Below are 19,091 nucleotides of genomic sequence, written 5' to 3' on the forward strand. Positions count from 1 at the left end.
GTGCCCAGTCCCTCTCCAGCTCTTTTGGAGCCCCTTTAGGTCCTGGAAGTGGCTCTGAGGTCTCCCTGGAGCAGTCTCTTCTCTGTCCTGTGCATGGTGCTTTCCCTACCAGGTGTCCCAGCTGATGCCCCACATGATGCCCTGCTCTGGCCGATGTCCTGTCCCACACAGTGACATACCCATGCCATGGATTCTGGCTGCCTCAGGACCAGGGAGCCTGTGGAACCATGAAGGCACCTATCTGGCTCCAGTGGTCTTAGCTGCACTGCAGGGACTAGTTAAAAGAGCAGTATTCTAACACAGACACAGTCACTTCTCACCTGCCCCTAGGGCTCCAGAGATACTTTGAGATTTAGGTGTGCTGGGTCCCATCCTGCCCTGATAGCTCTGCCTGGGGTCACTCTGGGCTGGAGCACACAGCTCCCACTTCCCAGGCAGGAACAGCCATGTGCCTTGCAGGCTCCTCTTCTCTCTTCCCTGTGTCACAGTGAGTGGCCAAGCCACAGGTGACAACAGGACAGGCAGGCTGTCCCCACGTCAAGGCACAATCTAGTGGGAGACATTGCCACAGCACCAAGTTAAAGTTTAGACTCTGAGTGGGAGATGCTGTAGGTAAGATCAGAAATATCTGTCTCGCTCGCTCCTTGCAGCACAAGAACATATTGTGGTGGCCTCCTGTCTTCTCCACAGGCAGCACAGGGCTGGCCTGCAGCAATTTCAGCATTTCATCCCATGTGAGACCTGGTAGCCCCAGGCCAGTCCCACCTCACATGTTGTGACCTTGGCTTTGAGCACAGCCACAGAGCAAAGGCGACAGTGTTTTGCCAGTGTGACAAAGCTGAAGCTGGGACATTTGTCCCCTTTGGACATCTTTCACTTCAGTTTGGGGGAACTCCATGGGCACCACTATGGGCTGGTCAGATGTGGCTGATGCTGTAGGTCCCAGAGAAACATTCCCAAGCCCTGGTCTTCTCCACACACTTCTGAGCTTCCCTTCTTTCCATATCCCCATGCCTGGGAGGACATGGTACCAGCAGTCAAACCCATGTTCCTCAGGTCACAGACATGCTGCAAATGATCACCACCGTCTGCTCCCTGAAAACCACTGCTGAGGGCTCCCAACTGCAACAAATTTCCAGGAGAGGCATGCAGCAAAGCTGGGCCAGTTACTGGAGAGCTCTTTGCAGAGAGGCTGGGCTCCCCAGAGACCTGCACGGATGGCACAGGTGCATGAGGTGACTGGGATGACAATCTTTCACAAATCCTTATGGAAAATGCACTGAAGCCTCCTAAAAGGCTGCTCTGGCTGCACTGACCTGCCTGGGTCCATGTCACCCTCACAGCCACTGGAGCAGCCACCCACCCCTGGTATCCCAGTGTCCTGGCCACCTCCACTTCTCTTGTCCCTCCTGCAGTGTAGGATTTTACCCTCTAAAATTTTGATGTCCTGGGAGACCCACAGGGCTTGGGGTGGGATGGCACTGGGGGTGGTGTCAAGGTTTGGAGTCCCCTGCCCCATCCCAGGGGCTGCCCAGCTCTCACTCCTGGAGCAGGGTGGAAGGACTGATTTCTCTCCTGGTCACAGTGGAGCTGTCTCAGGAGCTGTACCAGAGCTCTCTCTGTGAGGTGCTTACTGCTGAGGTGCTCTCAGGTGCCAGGCTCCTTTGCTGGCAAAGGCCCTTGGCTGCAGCATGGCTGGGGCTCTTCTCTCTCCCCAAAACCTCAGGGGCTGTTTGGTTTCAGAAGGCTGGGAGCTCAGTCCTGAGGCCTTGCAGGGCTGGCCCACAAAGCCCCACACAGGCTGGGCTAACTGCTGGAGCAGCACGAGGCCATAGGGACCTGTCAGCCACATGAGAGCTCCGCTGGCACGGACATTTCTGTCATGCCAGGCCACTGTGCCAGGTTGTGCCACCAGACCTTTGCCAGGTGAATGGCAGGGCCACGCTCAGCCCATGTGAGTCCCCAGGCCACTGGCAGCCCCCTTGTTTCTCTGCCTCGTGCACTGACGTGGCTGGGGGGAACGTGGTCACTGTCCTCTGTGGTACCCCAGTGCTGGCCATGCCCAGGGCCTGGCGGCAGGGCCAGGGGGTCTCCACTATAAGCCCACCCAGGTTTGGGATGTTGCTTTGCTGGGGGTCTGTAGGAATTGGCACTGCCCAGAGCAAAGCTTTGGTGCCTGTTTTCAGCAAGATCAGAGACCTGGAGGATGTGGCTGCCTGTCTGGAGAAGGTGCTGGGTGAGATAAAGCAGCTGCAGGATGTAGAAGGTGCCCAACTGCCCCTGGTCTCAGGAGGTGCTGCCCGAAGGCTTGGGGGCTGCAACCCCACATCCCACTCGCCAGGAACACATTGGGGCATCTCTCAGGATGTTCTCACTAGCCACCTCTGGGGCTGGGGCTACCATAAACACCTCCCTGCCTTGCCTAGGTTCTGCAGCCACCCAGGTTCACCCAGGGCCACATGTCTTCCCCAGGGTCTGGGCTTTGGCAGGGGGGTGCTGGGCCAGCTGCAGGAGCAGTGCATGAGGCTGCAGGAAGCTGCAGAGCAGCTGTGGGGAGACACCAAGGACACCCAGGTGAGGGGAGACTCCAGGCACAGCTCAGGAGCCATTTGTGCCACGGCTGGTGCCTGAACCAGGCTGGGTACAGGATTGCCTGGACCTGGCACTTCTCCACTCAGAAGCAGCTCAGTGGGCCAGGACTTTGTCACCGTGCCATGCTGGTGGAGCTGGGGACAAACAATGGTGGGTGGCTCCGAGGAGGATGACGGGAGGTCAGGGGATGATGGGATGGTGAAGCACCCAGGTATGAACAAGGTGCTGATGGAGCAGGGCTGGGGTGTTGTGAACAAGCACTGGCAGTGGGGTGGTGGCAGGAGAGGGGTCAGCAGGGGATGGCTGTCCCCCTGTACTGTTTCTCCTTCTCCCCTTTCAGCAATGAAGATCCCCCCAGCTCTGCTCCTGGCACACCACAGGAATGTGCTGCACCCCCCAGTACTCACCCAGGTGGCTGTCCTGAGTGTCCCCTGGGCCACCAGCCCTGCCACACAGGCAGAGCTGCTGCTGAGCACTCCCGGGGGAGCTGCTGAGGGTGTCCTGCCCCATGTTTATCCTTGTGCATTGCAGGTGCAGGTGACAAACCCAGGCTCCTGGGGGCTGGTGACAAGCTCACAGGTGTCCAGGCTGGCCATGGGGCTGTGAAATGGCATGGGGGGGCTGAGGAGGGGCACGTGCACCAAGGTTGTGTTGCCTGGCCTTGGGGAACTGGTGGAGTTGGGGTCACACTGCCCTGGCACCCACTCATTGCAGTAGGGTAACACCACAGGCCAGAGATGCTCCCTCCTCTGTTGCCTCCCCTGAGCTCCTGGGGACACATAGGGCATCCAGAGTCTGACTCTTTTGGGCTGTGCCATGTCCCCAAGAGCTCTCTGACCAGTCAGATGACCAGTCAAATGTGGTCTGGCACATGATTTTCTAATCCTGTGGCTCCTGGTGGCCCTGAGACAGTCACAGGCACGTTCCTACTCCAAACCACCAAGTTCTCCCTGTGGCTTCACCTGTGTTTCTTAGGCAGTTGTCTCTCTTCAAGGCTGGGGACAAATCCCTTCTCTGTGTGCCCTGGGTGGCTCTGTGCTCACCCCCCGCCCCCACCTCACAGACCATCCCCACTCCCAGCAAGACTCCACACTGGCCTGGATGTACCCACCACAGCTGGGACAGAAGGTGCACAGCCCTAGCTTGCTCCAGGGCCCACCAGCTTGGCCCATTTCATCTCAGTGGGGCAGGACTGAGGGTGGCAGCTCCAGCAGAACTCCATGCAGGGAAGCTCACAAGGGCCATCCCCAACTCCAGCTCTTGTTCCCAGGCCCTGCCCAAGCTGTCCAAGAGGCACCCCAAGTGAAACCATCCCTCCTACATTGTTTATTTTAGCAACACAAATAAGAGACTGAAATTAATTATTGACTGGGGAGTGCAGGGGCACAGCCTTGCTGGGAAAGGGTCTGGCAAGGACAGCAACCTCCAAGGGACCTGGGGAAGAGGGGAGCCAGGTCACAGCAAAACACCCAAGACCTGTGGATTTCACAAGGGATCCTGAGGACTCAGCACAGCCCTGCCTGCTGGGGTCTCACGCTACAGCTGATGTGGCAAAACTGGGCTTCTGGGGCTGAGCCCTGGATGCACCTGGCCAAAAGCAGCTGGCAGCCACTGCATGGTTGGAATGGGGTGTTTGGAGCAGCTGGAGATGCAGCCAGCCCTCCTGGGATGCACTGAGCCACTGGGAGAGGGAATTCTGAAACACTCCAGGCTCAGGGCAGCTTTCCCTGCATCCTGCCACTGCTGCAAACCAAGCAAAGACACGGGGTTCAAAGCAGAAGAGCGTGTATTGCAAGCGGCTGCGGCGCACCCGGAGAGACTTCCAGCCGCCGGGAGAAAAGAACAGAGGGGTTAAAAACGATCCCAGTCTCTAGGGTTACACTGTGTCATGCAAAACAGCCCTGGGGCAAACCCCATCCTGGGAGGTTGAGGGGAGGGTGTGCTGGCCCAGCCGAACTACCAGTGCTCATCCCCTGCTCCCCATTCGGGGCTGGGCGAGGGGCCAGACACCTCCCCAAGAGCCGGTGTCCCCCAGCCCTGCTCACCAGTGAGGACGGTGTGTGCGGGGTGGAGGCTGTGGTGGTGCAGGAACAGCCCTTGCTCTCTCCACCCCTTACAAAAAACAAACCTCATGGGGTGTCTGCCCCCCACCCAGTTGATCGGGGCCAAGGGATGGGGGGAAACACTCAGGCACAACCCACTCTGCCCGGTGGGGTGGCCCAGGGGACCCTGAGGAAGGGACCTCCTCCATAAATGTCACTGGCATGCAAACTCCGGTGTCCCAAGAGAGGAGGGGGTGCTCCCTCCCCAAGAGTCTGGCAGCGTCAGGGTCCCAGGCAGAGGCCAGCACCGGTCACACGCAGCCTCCCGCTGTCTCTGGGGAGCTCCATTCAGCTCGAGAACAAGTAAAAACTACTTCAAACCAAACCCATGCAAGGCAGCTATTTGCTCATGTGTCTCGGTGGCTGCCAGACGCCCTGGCAGCAGAGTTCCTCTCCTCTTTGGGGAGGGGGGGGAGAAAAAAAAAATATATATTTATACGCAGGGCTCCCCGCCGCGTCCGCTCTCCGCCGCGGCCTCATCTCTCTGCCTCCATGGTCACGTTGGCCTTCTGTTCTGCGCTGGCCTGCTGGGAGACGGCGGCCGGCCAGCCCGCGGGCTGCGCCGGCGCGGCCGGAGTCCACATGCTCTGCTGCTGCCCGGGCGGCGAGGCCGTGGGCCAGGCGGGGTTGAAGGCCCCGTGCTGGGGCAGCGGCGGGGCCGGGGGCGGCGGGGAAGTCGCCATGGAGGCCACGGGGCTACTGCTGTTGAAGCTTTCGGAAGCCTTGAGGCGGGAGAACATGGTGAGGGCATCGGGGAAGTTGGGCGGCGTGGCCGGCGTGTTGGCAGGAGTGCACATCTGTGGGAAGGAGACACGGGGTCAGGGGAGTCCCCACCTTCTGCCTCCCACCAGGGCGTGGCATGAGACCCCTCTGCCCCCCTGCTGTCAGCAGACCTGTGCTCTGCACTCTGCTGACTTTGCTGCCCATGAGCAGTTCTACTTAAGGGTCTGAAGGCTCATGCTGTGGTAAGAGCTTCTGGCAGAGGGCCCAGACAGGAACCTCTGTGCCCAGCCAAGTCGGGGACCCCCTCTGCTCCACAACCCACTGGTGCCACCCTGGGCCTGCAGCTTTCTGGCTCTGTGGGCACAAGGCTCAGCTCCCATCCCCCAGGAGATGGGCATGCTCCAGCCCTGCTGGACACTTACTTTGCACGCTCCAAATCCCCAATTGTCCCGGAGAGTCAAATAAGGCCACCGCAGCCAGTAAATCCTTAAGACACATCTGCCCAAGCAGATTACGGGCTGCCAGGGCATGAGAGCTAAGGGACCGAGTCTGGGGACAGCTGGAAGAGAGCAGAGGCAGGCAGCACCCACGTGTGGGTGTTTACACACCTCCAGATGCTCTGCACGCCACACCAGAACCACGCTCCGGCAATGCTCCAGGAATTTGCTCGCTCCAGCGAGCACACAAGGACCTGTGCGTGTGGCTGCTGCAGGATGGGAAGCACCATGTATCTGTGAGTGTGTTTACACAGGTCAGTGCTTCAGGCTCCTCCAGGCTCTCTCTGCCATGCTGGGCTGGTGTGGACCACTTGCTTTGCCCAAAACGTTCTCTCTCAGACTATCCCTTTTGGAAGAACAGCCCCAAACCACCTGCAGGGCTCTGCTGTCCCACTGCATAGGGCAGGCTATGCCACCAGCTGCTCTCCAGGAAAACCTTCCTTGGCAGGCAGCTCTGGCAGTGCCCAGCCAGACCCCCCTGCCTGCACTCCTGGAGTTGGGAAGCAGCAAGCTGGACATGAGCCCCAGCCTGAAGCACCCGCCAGCTGGTGCTCTGCCCTGGGAGAGAGCTGGGGAGCTGGGAATGCACTTACCATCTGATGGTGGTGGCTGTAGGGGATGTTTGTTTCTTGGAAAAAAGCACTGAGAGCAGTCTGAAAGGAAGGGGAAAGAAGGGAAAGATGATGTTACTACTCGCATCCAAACTGGGCACCCACCAGCATCCAAACTAGGCACCCACCTCACCCCTGCACACTACTAGACCCCAAAGATGATCCAAAACAGGCCCTGGGGGGCCTTGAGGGCACAGCTGCTCCCTGTCCCCAAGCAGGGACCTGCGCCTGCCATCTGCTCACACCAGGGCAGGTGGCAGCCATGTGTATTTGGGACCACCATCCCTGCAAGAAGCAGCTACTGCTGGGTGTTTCCCAACTGACAATAATGCTCTGCAACCACCGTGTGCTGGGAAACAAAGGAAAGCAAATCCAACCCCAGCAGGAACCAGTTAAAGGCATGTCTTCAACAGGACATGATCACAGTCCTTGTATTCCCACCAGGACATCCCCAGGGCAGGGGCTGCAGCAGGTGCCCACCCCATGTGCCAGAATATTTCCAATTCAGTTGCAGACAGCACGATGGAGACTGACATTGTTTTGTAGCTTCCAGTTAAAACCAGCAACAGTCTGGTAAATGTGTCACATAGTGTAAGGGTCGCAGGTAGGGAAGGCCAGGGGAAGAAGATGGTCAGGAGGGCAGACATCCAGCCCAGGTCTGGGAGGAGCAGAGGCAGCAGGAGGTTTGGGGGTGCACAGCACTGAGCTGATGCAGGAATGGTGAAAATTTTTTACTCAGAGGGTGCTGAGGCCCTGGCACAGGTTGCCCAGAGAATCTGTGGCTGCCCCCATCCCTGAAGTGTCCAAGGCCAGGTTAGATGGGGTCTTGGAGCAAACTGGGATAGTTGAAGGTGTCTCTGCCCATGGCAGGGCGGTGATCTTCAAGGTCCCTTCCAACCCAAACCATTCTGTGATTCCATGATGGTGACTCCTGTTCTGTTCCAGGCTTCAACTGAATCAAGGCTAGACTTGATGGAAATGTAAGAGAAGTGGTTTGGATTCAGTTCTGGTTGAAAGCCCCCTTCAGTTCCATTCAGGCCTCTCCCCAGGGCCTTCAGGTCTCCACTCTGGGGTGTGAGGCCCGGGACTGTGACCGGGTGCTGCCACACTACCCGAGACTCTGCTCCCTTCCTAAAGCCAGGGATTTGGGTTACCCAAGCTGCTGTGGAAAGGAAGGCAGAAAAGCCTGGAAAAAGCACAGGGAGGTTGTACCAAACCCTGTTCAACTGCAGCAGCCACAGTCCTACCACCACCCATGCTCCTCATCCCAGTGTCCGCATGCTGTTGTGTCATTCCCAGGGCTAGGATGAATGACAGCAAGTCAGCTCAGCTCATTGATCCAATGGGAAAACTAATTTTGCCCCAAACATTCAGGCTGGAAGGCCCTGGGAAGGAGAAGGGGTTTATGGTTTCCTGGCTGAACAGCAGAAAACTATTGGTACGACCAGGTGGCAGCCAGAGCAAAGTCTGCAAACAATGATCCAGACCTGGGTGGGGGAAGCAATTCCTGCTGCAGAGTCTGGCAGCTCCCAGACCACGGGGGGAGTGTGCAATAGCTGGGCTGGCAAGGCTCTTCCCTGCAATAGCTGCATTTAATAACACAGCACCTGAACTCTGCACCTGGCCACGCTGCGAGCTCAGAGCTTCAGCTCCTGCAGGCAGGACCCACCGGATCCCAGAGATGGCCATGCAGCAGGAATAGGGTCTGTGGCCCTGGAAAGAGCTCTGGACAGGACAGCACACAGCTCTGAATTAAGGAAATGTCAGACACAGACACTTCTGTGGCAGTGACACCCCCTGCCACACTACCCTTTGTCCTGGGCGAGGTCGGACGTCAACACCCAAGGCCCTATCGCTGACAGATCGTGATAAGAGAGGGGTAACACCAAACGGGAAACACAGGCAGAGGTGTGGGCACAGCCAGATACCATAAACTGATTAAATCTGCTCTGTGCTCCTGTTTTCCAAGTGGCCTCATATCTGGGACTGTGCCGCTGGCAGACAGTGGCAGAGAAGGTCCCTGCTGCCCACCAATCCCTGCCAGCGCTGGGATGAAAGCTGTGACTGGGCAGAGGAAGCACTCTGCCAGTGCAGGCCCCTCTGCCTAAAAGTGTCTGTTCCCCTCCATCTGCCCCTTTCCAAGCACAGCACAAACAGCCCCTGTGCCCAGCACAAAGCCCACGACCTCCAGTCACCTCCCAAGGGAGCTGCAGAGCCCCAGCCGGGCGAGCGAGGGCCCCACGCTCCCCTTGGTGCCACGGGGGTCAGGGACACACACGTAACCGAAGCCACTGATGCCACCTGGTCTCCAGACAGCGTCACAAGTGCCACCATGACTGGTGCAACAGCAAAGCCAATTAAGGCTCCTCTGCTGGAGCAGGAGCCCGAACCCAGCTCAGCTCTGACCCTGGACCAAAGGCCCCACTGCCTGTGTCACCCTGGCGTGCATGGGAGCAGGGCAGCCCCACACCCACGACCTGGCCGTGCTCAGCAGGTGACCAGGCCACTGTGCCCCCTCCCAGGATGCAAAACCAGGAGCTTCACAGGAGAGGGATCACACAGGGACTCTGCCAGGGTGCCAAGAGGCACCTGGGATGACTCAGTCAGAGAGAGGGTGGCTGAAGGCGTGAGCCCTGCCCGCATGGGGCACCCAGCAGCAGGGGCAGCCCTGGGGGCACTCTGTCTTTGAACCACCAAGGAAGAGGCTTCATGAAATGTAAATACATAAGAGGAAGTGAAATCCAGCCATGGACACAGTAAGTGAAGCCAGACACCTGCTCCTACTCTTTTCCCCACACACAACCTCCCTACACTGAATGGAGGCTCTTAGCACCAGGAAAAGGAAGGAATGGGTGGGTTTTTTTAGAAGCAGTTTCTTCTTATCCTTCCCAAACAGCCCCAAGGGCAATGAGCACATAAAGCCAAATAATTTTTCTACCAATGAAGGAGCCTGATCCACTGCCCAGCCCCATGTGAGACTCTGCAAACTCTGAAATGTCTGCCTGGTAACCTGCTGGGTTCCAGCCACGGAGGAGCTGCTCTCCCTGGCTTTTCCCAAAAAGCTAGGCCCTGGAGGCTGAGTGCCAGCCTTCACCCAGAGACACTCCAAGTTGCTTTCTTGAGCCTGTAAACCTCCCCCTGGGATCAGCCATGGCACTGCTCCAGCTGCTGGAGGGCTGGGCTGGCAGTGCCATTTCAGCTGGCACCCACAGCAGCCATCCCTGGAGGCATGGAAGGGCCCACAGAGCTGGCACAACAGGAGAAAGCCTGCCCAGGGTCCCTAGGAAACAGAAGAGGAGTCACAGCCAGTGGGAGAGGTGATCCACACCCTACCCATGAACTGCCCTGTTCCCCAGGGAGAGATGGGATGAAAAAAAAAAAAAAAAAAGGCTCCTCAGTCAACCCCCTGAGTATGGGACAGACTGATCAGCTCACACCACAGCCAACGGTGACTGTATCCCAAATGTTTTCCTGACCTCCCATCCTGCTCCCTGTCCCGGATCATGTTCCTTCCGCCCCAGAAAAACTCCAGGTCTACCAGGGCTGGAAAGACACACACAGGGCAAATCCGCTCTGCAGCCCTCACTCCACCTTCCTACACACAATGGCCCCTGAGCAGCCAGCCTGAAAAGCAGCCCAAGCCCAAGGAAGTGGTCCCAAAACACCAGCATCCTAAAGCTGTCCGTGTTTCACAGCAGCCTCCCTGTCCCTCCTGCTGGCGATGAACACCCAGGGGCTGTCACAGGCAGCAAGTGGGACACTTGCCCATAAAGGAAAGGTCCTGGGCAGGGCAGATGGATGCTAGGAGTGCCCTGGCCAGGACAGAGGCACAGAGCTGGGACAACACAGCTCCTGCTGTGTGTCAGTGGGCCACTGAGCTAGCCAGGCTCCCCTGTGCAGAACACCTCTCTCCCCGTGGTGGCCTCACAGGCAGGAGCAGAATGCTCAGGTACAAGCAGGCTGATCGCATTCACGCGTGCCCCTGGAGGAGCGCTTTGACTCCAAGGAGATGGTTAATTTATGCTGCCTTCCCTCGTACTGAACTTGCCTGAACTCCCCCGATTTATACTCACTGCAGATGCAGACCAGCCAGCAAACGGGTGCTGCACTGGAATAACAAAAAACCTCGGGAGTATCCCAGAAAAGAGGTGAGAGCAGGCTGGACTGGTCGGGAGGTGATCCCTCCCCAGCGTGGCTCCCAGAAGGAGCCGTGCCCAGCGGCCATTTTGCAAAGGGAATTATCTGACCGTTGCACCAAAAGTGAGTGGGAACATGGTAACGGCAGCGTTTGTTTACAGCCCAGCTTCCTCTGAGTCATGTGAGTGCCCAGCCGGCAGGAGACGGCTGTTTGTACTTGTGCAACTCGCCAAACGGTGGCAAAGTTCTGCAAAAAAGCCTTTTGAAAGACACGTTACAACTTCTGTCATCCCTCCCCGGCTCTTTTGCGACACGCACGGAGGTGGTGGAAGAGGATCCCGCCTGTCCCAGAGGGCCGCTGTCAGGCTGTGTTAGTAAACAAACGCCGGAGCACGTTACACATGCACCACATCCCACGGCAGCGGTGCTCCCGTTCACCGGGCACGGCGGTGGGGATCGCCGGCCCGCTCTTCCGCACAGCCCTGCAAGCCCACCCCGCGCTCCCCGGCCACGCACGGCTCGCTCGGGGATGCCTCCTGGCCTGTGACGGAGCGTGTGGGAATGCTGTGCCCGCACGGCGACGGACGGCGCCCGTGCCGGGTCCACCCGGCCGCTGCTCCGTTACGGAACAACCCGGGGCAGCGGAACAACCCGGGGCAGCGGCAGGGAGGAGAGGTGCTCCAGAGGAACAAACGGAGCCTCCTGCTCCCCAGCCTGACTCAGACCTGCTCCCGCAGCGCAGCACAGACACTTCAATTACCGAGGTGCCATTAGCGTCAAATCCATCAGCCCCAGCATAGGGAGCTGCAGAAGACAAGGAAAAATCCTATTTAGAAAGCAATTTATTGGCGACGGCCACCGCACTGCTCTTTGCTCCCCGCACTTCGGGTCCGGGGATCTCCGCAGGAGCTGAGCACCCCGAAAGGCACCGGGGAGCTCCCCCGGCGCCCCCCGCCCCACGCGCGGCGTTAACCCCTGTCAATGTCACGGAGTATCCCGCCCGCGAGCGAGAGAAAAAGGCGTCTGGAGCCAGAAAAGCGTTGACCTACAAAGTCTCCTCTCCCACGGCTGCCCGAGAACTCAAACTCCCCGGGGCAGGGCCGTGGGAAAGGCTGCGCTGGGGTTTTCCAGCCCACGGCCACGCGGGAGGGCTGGGGCGGGGGCGGGGGGGAACATGAGGAGGGTTCGGCGGATTCGGCGCCCCCGGCCCGGCCGCGGTCCGGCGTGGGGCCCCGGTAGGCTGCGAGCCCCTCTCTGCGCACCCCCCGCGCAACGTGGCCTCCCGATCCCCCGCCCCGCGTGGCGCCCACGCTCCCTCGGGCACCCCCGGGGGCCCGGCCCGCGCCCCGCCGCCGCCGCCGCGCGTGTGGGCGGGCGGGGGGGGGCAGCGGCGTGTCCGCAAGGCCGAGCACCAATCCACGCTGCGCGAACCCCCCGCGATGCCCCCACGCGGGGACCCGCCCGGGGCCGGTACCGGGGCGGCGGCCTCACCTCGAACTGCCAGTGGGCCGCCTGCAGCAGCTGCTTGGCCTGGTCGGCGGCGCATCCGGCCGCCAGCACGAACTGGTTGATCATCACCTGGTGCTTGAGCTCGTCCATGGCCCCGGCCCCGGCCCCCGCCGCCCTCAGGGCGCCGCCAGCACGGCGGGGCCGGCGGCTCACGCCAATGTTTACCGGGCACTGACTCACGGCGCCCGCCCAGCCCCGCCCACGGCCGCCCGGGGCGGGGCGGCGCGGCCCGGCCCGCGCGGCCTCCCTGGGACTTGTAGTTTCCGCTCACCACGCCGTCCCGCCGCCCTGCCCCAGCCCGGACCACAACTCCCAGCAGGCCCCGCTTTGTTTGCGGAGCGCTCGGCGCGCGTTGAGTGACGCGCGGGGCCGGCCAACCGCCGCCCGCGGCTTGGTAGTACCTGACCGTATATGGTCAACAACGGCGCGGCCCCCAATGGGAGGGCGGCGGGGGCGGGCCGCGGGCGGGGCGGGGCCGGGGCGGGGCCGCGCGGTCACGTGGGCGCGGGCGGTGTTTACAGTCGGCCGCGTGCGGTTTCCTGTTGACGTGAGGGAGCGGCGGGGCCGCGCTGGGCCCGGCCGGGCCGCGGGGAGCGCCGCCGCTGCCCTTCGGCACCGTGAACCCCCGCAGGCCCTGCCCTTACCCTCCTGCAGCCTACGGGGGTTTGGTGGGGACCCCTCGGCTTGTAGCTGCCGTGCAGCTCCGCGGCCCGAGAGGCGGGGGAGCAGCAGCCCCTTGGCCCCCGCGCCCTCCATCCGCGCTAATAAACTATGGGCGGGTTGCCCACCCCCTCCTGGTCCCGTTTTTCCCTCAGCCGCAGCGTGTCCGTGCATCGCTGACGGGAGCTGAAGGGAGAGGCAGCAGCGAGGGAAGGTTCTGGAAGGTGCCGTGGAAGGCTCCTTTGGGGCGCGGCATGGCCGCAGCAGATGAAACTCGCGGCCAGGCAGGCGCTGCAGGGCCCGGCAGAGCGGACAGTGGTGTTGCTAAGGGTGAGCAGGCACAGACACGCGGTTCAGTGGCCGGGGCTGATGACACCAGGGAAAAGATGAAGGGAACTGCCGGCTCCCGCCACCTCCACCTTTCCTGAGCGGAGGTTCTGGGCTGTTTGCAGTTTGGGGAGGTTCAGCCTGGCTGCGAGTGGATTGTTCACGAGCACCTCTGACCCTGGCTGGCATTTTGCTGGTGTTTCTGAGGATTAAATGGCTGAAGCTCAGGCAGGTAATGCACTTGATCACTGGGGTTTGCAGCCTCTGCTGCATGGACAGGAATTGCTCTGGTTTTGTCCAGAGCTAGTCACCATTTTCCACGTGTTCTTTAGTAACCATTCTGGAGTTACACAACCAACCATTCAGCCTCTCAGGGCTCAGGGGATTTCCTTCTCGTTCTATATATCTCACTGCCTAAATCCAAGTGAGAGCATAGCTGTACGTGGTGGTGGGACATATCAAGAGGTGACTGCTCGTTTCTTACAAGGTCAAGACAACCCACAGGGAGAGGTGGCACAGGGAGGTTTGTAGCCACCCAGGTGTAAATACAGCAGGAAAAACAAATCTCCTGAATGATTATTTTAATCAGAATGAGCCAGGTGTGTTTAGAAACCTCACAGTTTGGTGTTTGTAGGGAGAAGGGTTGAGCCTGGCCCAGCAGGGCTTTTGGGAAGGGTTATAAGCCCTCTAGAGCAGGGCAGTGTTTAGGGAGGCAAAGTTCATGGGCTCATCACTCCTTCTGGTGAACTGTAATTCCATGTCTTGTTTCCAGGGCTCCTGGACCTTGTTTTTCTACACATACCTGACAAACACAGCGAGTGGCAGTGGGAACAACGGAGACAAAGCACTGGGTAATAAACCCCGAGCAGCTGGACTTTGGATGAGCTGCTCTGGTGACCGGAGCTTTGCAGAGAAACATATTTCCTTGTTTACACGGGTGTGCTCGTAGCTGCCTCCCCAGCGGACATGTCCAAGGAGACTCCTGAAGGGCAGCTGAGGGTGGCTAGAAAACATGGCAGTGGGAGGGTGGGTGTTCCTCTGGCCCATATGCCTCGTCCAGGCTGCAGCTCTGTGGATTCTTCTTCTGGGGTTCAAAGGATTCCTTATCTTTTCCTGGATGGGATTTGCTGAGCTGGAAGGCAGAGCAAAGGCAGTGCACAGAGCTGGAAGGCAGAGGCTGAGGTCTCCTCACCACCCCTGGGGCTCTGCAGGCTCCTGGTGGCAGGAGCCCTGGCCCAGTTTCACCCTGGTCCTTCCCAGTTTGACCACTCTCATCCCACATCGTGATGGCACTCAGGGTCTCAGGTCCCTTGAACCTTGTGAAAGTGTTTTCATCCTTTTTCACAGAGGACTTCCCATCTTCGTGGCTTTCTTCCCTCGTGGTGCAAGCAGATCCTGGGGCTGGCAGCACCAAAATGGGGGCAAACACAACTCAGGGAACCCAGAGGTGAAGGTGCAAAACCCACTTGGGTGACACCCCCAGGGTGTGTGAGGCTGTTGCTGCTTCTTGCAGCTGCCACAGTGCCCCGGGCTGGGGGGAGTGCTGCTCCTCCAGCCCACAGGACCCACCTGAGGAGCTGTGGGACCCTGGCGTGGGCTGGCAGGGCAGCCCTGCTCCCTGCCCTGAGCCATCCACTCTCCTTCCCCATGCTGCTGGCAGTAGTCCTTGATGGGATGGAGGAGGCAATATCCTGCCTTTGTGTGTGCCTTCGTCCTGCGGGCCGGGCAGGGGCAAAGGAGCTGCTGCCCTTCAGCTCCACTCGCTGTGGGCCCTGGGATTTGGGGTGGAAGGGCTGAGCCCGGCCCTGGCACGCCGCTGCTATTGTCACTGTCTGTCACACAGTCTCACGGAGCAGGGCCCGGGAGGGACAAATTCTCCAGCAAAAGCCCCTGCCCTCCCAGATGGCAACAACCCCCATGGGGCCCGACGGCTTCCTCTGAGCGCTCCGGAGAGCCGGGAGGGACCTTCCCGCTGGTGGAGGTTTTGCACGAACAAAAGACCTCCTGCTGCAGCTTCCCGGGCAGAGCCAACACCCTGCGGCTGTGGGACCTGGCTCTCCCCTGCTTAACCCACGTGGCACCGAGCTCCTGGTGAGCAGCGGGGGCAGCTGCTCAGGGAGTGTGGGTTTGCAGCGAGATCATCTTTAAGGTCCCTTCCAATCCAAACCATTCTAGAATCCCATGATTCTGTCCCAAAAAAAGCTCAGGGAACAGCTCTGGGGCAGCTGCCTCTGGATGCCTCTTTCAGCTGGAGAAGGGCAGGATGCTCTCGGTGCTCAGGCTGTGGGAGGAAAGGAAGAGGGATTCTTACCTTCTGTCCGTATGCAAATTCCCCTCCTTGTCTGCTTCATGGTGCAAACACTACTCTCCTTTGCCCCCAGGCTGTGGCCAGCTGGCCACCAGTTCTCAGGACGGCACAGGGAGATGGACCCACTGATCCTTGCAGTGCCCAGTCTGCTCCAGCACTGAGCCCCAAACTGGCTGGTGGGCTGCAGAGTGAGGCCTTGGGGGTTGTGGATTCACCCTGCTCAGTTTGGGGCTGCTGGTGGCACATGAGCTGTTCACATCACCCCGCTGCTGCCAGGGCAGTGCCCAGAGCTTGTTCCTCTGGCTGTGCAGGCAGGGAGCCCTGGACATGCTCTGGGCCAGCACACGTGTCACTGTGATGGTCAGCAGAATCCATCCCTGTCCCTGTGATGGTCAGCAGATTCCATCCCTCCCTGTCCTTGCTGTGAGAAACCCTTGCACTGAGAGGCTGCTTGAGCAGGAGGCACTGGCACTCCAGGTGCCAGGAGGATCCTGGGGGACACAGCAGAGAGTTCCCAGGCACAGTTACTGCCAGAGCCTGGGGCTCCCTTGTGCCAGGTGCAGGGTACCCAACTCTCGTGGTTGGCCAGCAAGACTTGTTGCTCATTCCATATTTTTTCCCTGTCCTCCTTCCCAGCCCAGCTGCACAATGGGATGCAGAAGAGCAAGGTCTGCTCCTGCTCTGTCCTCACCCCCAGCATGTGTTCCCCTGCATCCCGTGCCTCTTGCAGCCTCTCTGGCTGTGTTTGTGTGGCCACAACAGCTGCAAGGATAATAACTGTCCGGAAGCACGTTTTGCCTTGGGATTGTTTGCTCATTCCTGCTGGGCGTGTTTTAGTTTGTGTTTACAGCCAGCAAATTCCACCCACTGCCGGCTCGCTTGCTATCACAAAATCCTCCCGTGCTGACAGGCTCTGTTCCCTGCTCCATCCCATTTCCCTAAATCCCAGCCCTCTTCCCTGCTCCTAAGGCTAATTTAAGGGGTTTCACATGTGCCACCTCAGCTCCTTCATGTCTCCCAGTGATTCCCAACTCCTCTGCTGGGAATTTGGGTCCCCAGTTCCTTTGCAGCATTATGTGCAGGGAGGTACTTCCCATCACAGGGAGCGGCTTTTCTCTGTTCCTCAGTGCAGAGGGGACAGAGCTGAGTCTTGGGACATTGGTGGCTTTTTCATGCCTCTTCCTCCACGCCATCCTCCCGACTGTTTTGTCCCACATGCAAGGCAGCCCACAGCCATTCCCTGTCCTCACATCCAGACCTCAGGCATCTCCATTTCCTTTCATGTGTGGATTACCTGTGAGGGGAGGAACCCAGAAAGAAGAGGCTTCTCCCCTGGGAGGCTGATCACCTCCTTTCCTGCTGGCTATAAGCCTCAGCCAGTAGCAGGTCCCACCCTGGATAATTCTCCCTGGGCATCCCTGCGTGTGGTGTGTTCCTGGACAGCCCTGGGTATCCCTGTGCAGGCTCTGTCTCTCTGGGCATCTCCCCTGTGCTTCCCTGTGCCAGATGTGTCCCTGGGAATCCCCCCTGCGCATCCCTGTGCAGAGCATGACCTTGGGCTTTCTCCCTCTGCATCCCTGTGCAAGGTGTGTCCATCCTCCCTGTGCTTCCCGGTACAGGACGCGTCCTCGGGTATCCTCCCTGTGCATCCCTGCGTGAGTTTCCAAGGGCTTCTCCATCTAAGGTGCCTCCTGGTGATCTCCATGTCCATGTCCGGGTCTCTCCCATTGCAGAGTGGCCCATGCCCATCCCTGGGCCCACTCCTGTTCCCATTCTTGTTCCTTTACCTGTCCCCATTCCCATTCCCATCCCCGTTCCCGCCGCAGCGCCTTCTGCCGGCGGTGCTCACGCCACCCCCCCCGCCGCCATTGGTAAGTGCCGCTGCCTCCCCGCCCCGCCGTTGGTAGCCGCCGCCGCGGTGGCTGCCGGGAGCTGTAGTCCCGGGGCGGAAGGACTCGCTGTCCCGGCGTGCCCCGCGCCGCCGCCGTGGGTGCGGGTCCCGGTGCCGGTGCCGCCGCCGCCGCTCTGCGCCCCCGGGCCGCCCGCCCTGTCCGCGGCCGCCATGGGCTCCCTGCTCAGCCGGCGCATCGCGGGAGTGGAGGACATCGACATCCAGGCCAACTCGGCCTACCGCTACCCGCCCAAGTCCGGTGAGGGCCGCGGGGACCGCGAAGGGAGGACAGGCCGTGCCGGGCCCGGTGCCCCCCGGGCCGAGCGGGGAGGCCGAGGAAGGAGCTGCGGGAGTGCCTGTCACCGGCCTGGGCTGGCTCCGGCTCCGGCAGTGCCCGCGGCCCAGCCCGCCCGCGCTGGGGAGAGGCCGTGGATGATGTCCGTGGGCACAGCCGTGGCACCGGGCCGGGACTGCGGGGGCTCAGGCGTGAGGGTGTCTCCGTGCCCTGCGCCCGGGGCTCGGCTGTCCCACTGCCCGCGCCCGCCTGCCGCCGTCACCGCCCGTGGTGCCGGGGGTCACCGAGGGTGCACAGGGAGCGCTCCCCACGATGGAAACGTGGCCTCAGCGAGCTGTTGGTCGCTGGCCAGTGCGACGGCTCTGCTGGTAAAGGGGAGGCGACGGCGGAGTTCGCTGGGGACACGGAACAGAATTGCATCTGGTTGAATATAGGATGGCCAAATTCCCGCATGACAGCCCCCTTTAACTCCTTAAAATGGCAGTGGCTCTCACCTAGGAGCTGTCGGGCTGACACAGCCTACTGGGTGTCTGTTTTCCACAGGGAATTGTTCTGAAGGCTTGGAGAGTTGTCGGTGCCACTTGTGTGCAATTGGGATGAGCCCATGACTCACCTTGTCTTGGGCTGGCTTTTGAGATTGACCAGGTTTAACTTGTTTAAAGAGTTTACTTACTCTTCTCAGAAAACAAGTGTTCAGGGAAATTCAGGTACTCTTTTCCCCTGCAGTATCCATTTGCTTACAATTTTTCCTAGGTTTCGGTTCTGTCAGGGCTTTTCCAGGCAGGCAGAGCAGCAGTTTGCGTCCCCTCACTCTCAGATACAAAGACCTTTCATTCAGAGGTTCAAGTCCTGTGGGTGTCCATGACCTGCTGGCTGTGACATCCTCAGAGGGGGCCAGGACCCCTCTTTAGTTTGGAGGGGGTGCAGGATCATCTCAAACAGAGTCCTGTCATCATTACACCTTGTCTTGTTGCAGTTGGCCTTCAGCAGGAATGGTGGTGTGGAAGAAGTGGAAGGGGGAAACTTGCCTAGAAAAGTCCAACAGCTGTGTTAGCTCTCTTAGAAAATATAACCTGCTTTTTTTAGGGGGTTGGGAGCCAGGTTTTTTTGGGCAGCTAGGAAAGGCAAGTGTCACAGCTTGGCTACAGCAGGATCTGTATGTGACAGCATTTTAGATAAAGAGTGGATTAATTATAACCACCGTATGCAATGGACATTAAACTTCTTTCACATCACCATCCTGTTGTTCCTGTGCTGTTGAGCTGGAAGTTAATGGTGTGTTGGGTTTTGGGCTTGTCGAGGTAACCCCATCACACACCCGAGGTTGGGTTGTGTGTTACCATGCTCCCTGGAAGGGGATCTGTGGACTGTGATGCTACCAAAGAGTGTTCTGTGTGTGATACCTCCCTTGTAGAGCTGAACAGCCAATCCTTTCAAGC

The 19,091-nt window shown here is 59.7% G+C and overlaps 2 protein-coding genes across 5 annotated transcripts in view; one reads left to right on the top strand and one right to left on the bottom strand.

Annotated features, from left to right (window-relative positions):
- Positions 1-4,360: 4,360 nt before the first annotated feature.
- Positions 4,361-12,927, bottom strand: LOC128815548 (UBA-like domain-containing protein 1). Its single transcript, XM_053992352.1, has 4 exons — positions 12,816-12,927; positions 12,154-12,437; positions 6,508-6,567; positions 4,361-5,491 (listed from the first exon to the last, which is right to left on the bottom strand). Exons 1-4 carry the CDS (start codon positions 12,925-12,927, stop codon positions 5,171-5,173), a joined length of 777 nt encoding a protein of 258 aa, XP_053848327.1. The 3' UTR covers positions 4,361-5,170.
- A 4,512-nt stretch (positions 12,928-17,439) lies between these two features.
- MGRN1 (mahogunin ring finger 1) overlaps positions 17,440-19,091 on the top strand; it is a 50,249-nt gene continuing 48,597 nt past the window's right edge. For all 4 annotated transcript variants that reach the window (XM_053991896.1, XM_053991893.1, XM_053991894.1 and 1 more), the window contains exon 1: positions 17,440-17,616. In XM_053991896.1, coding sequence (XP_053847871.1) covers positions 17,529-17,616 — 88 coding nt within the window. In that variant the 5' untranslated portion in view covers positions 17,440-17,528. The remainder of the gene's footprint in view (positions 17,617-19,091) is intronic.

Source organism: Vidua macroura, chromosome 16, assembly GCF_024509145.1.
Source record: "Vidua macroura isolate BioBank_ID:100142 chromosome 16, ASM2450914v1, whole genome shotgun sequence".
Taxonomy (NCBI): Eukaryota; Metazoa; Chordata; class Aves; order Passeriformes; family Viduidae; genus Vidua; species Vidua macroura.

What these genes read in the sequence shown, in the direction of transcription:
- LOC128815548 (XM_053992352.1), bottom strand. Translation starts at nt 12,927, where the DNA reads ATGGAGGGCGCGGGGGCCAAGGGGCTGCTGCTCCCCCGCCTCTCGGGC. An exon ending in CGGCCCACTGGCAGTTCGAG is followed by an intron (nt 6,568 to 12,153) that starts GTGAGGCCGCCG and finishes CCTTCCTTTCAG; the next exon opens with ACTGCTCTCAGTGCTTTTTT. An exon ending in ACAGCCACCACCATCAGATG is followed by an intron (nt 5,492 to 6,507) that starts GTAAGTGCATTC and finishes TCCTTCCCACAG; the next exon opens with ATGTGCACTCCTGCCAACAC.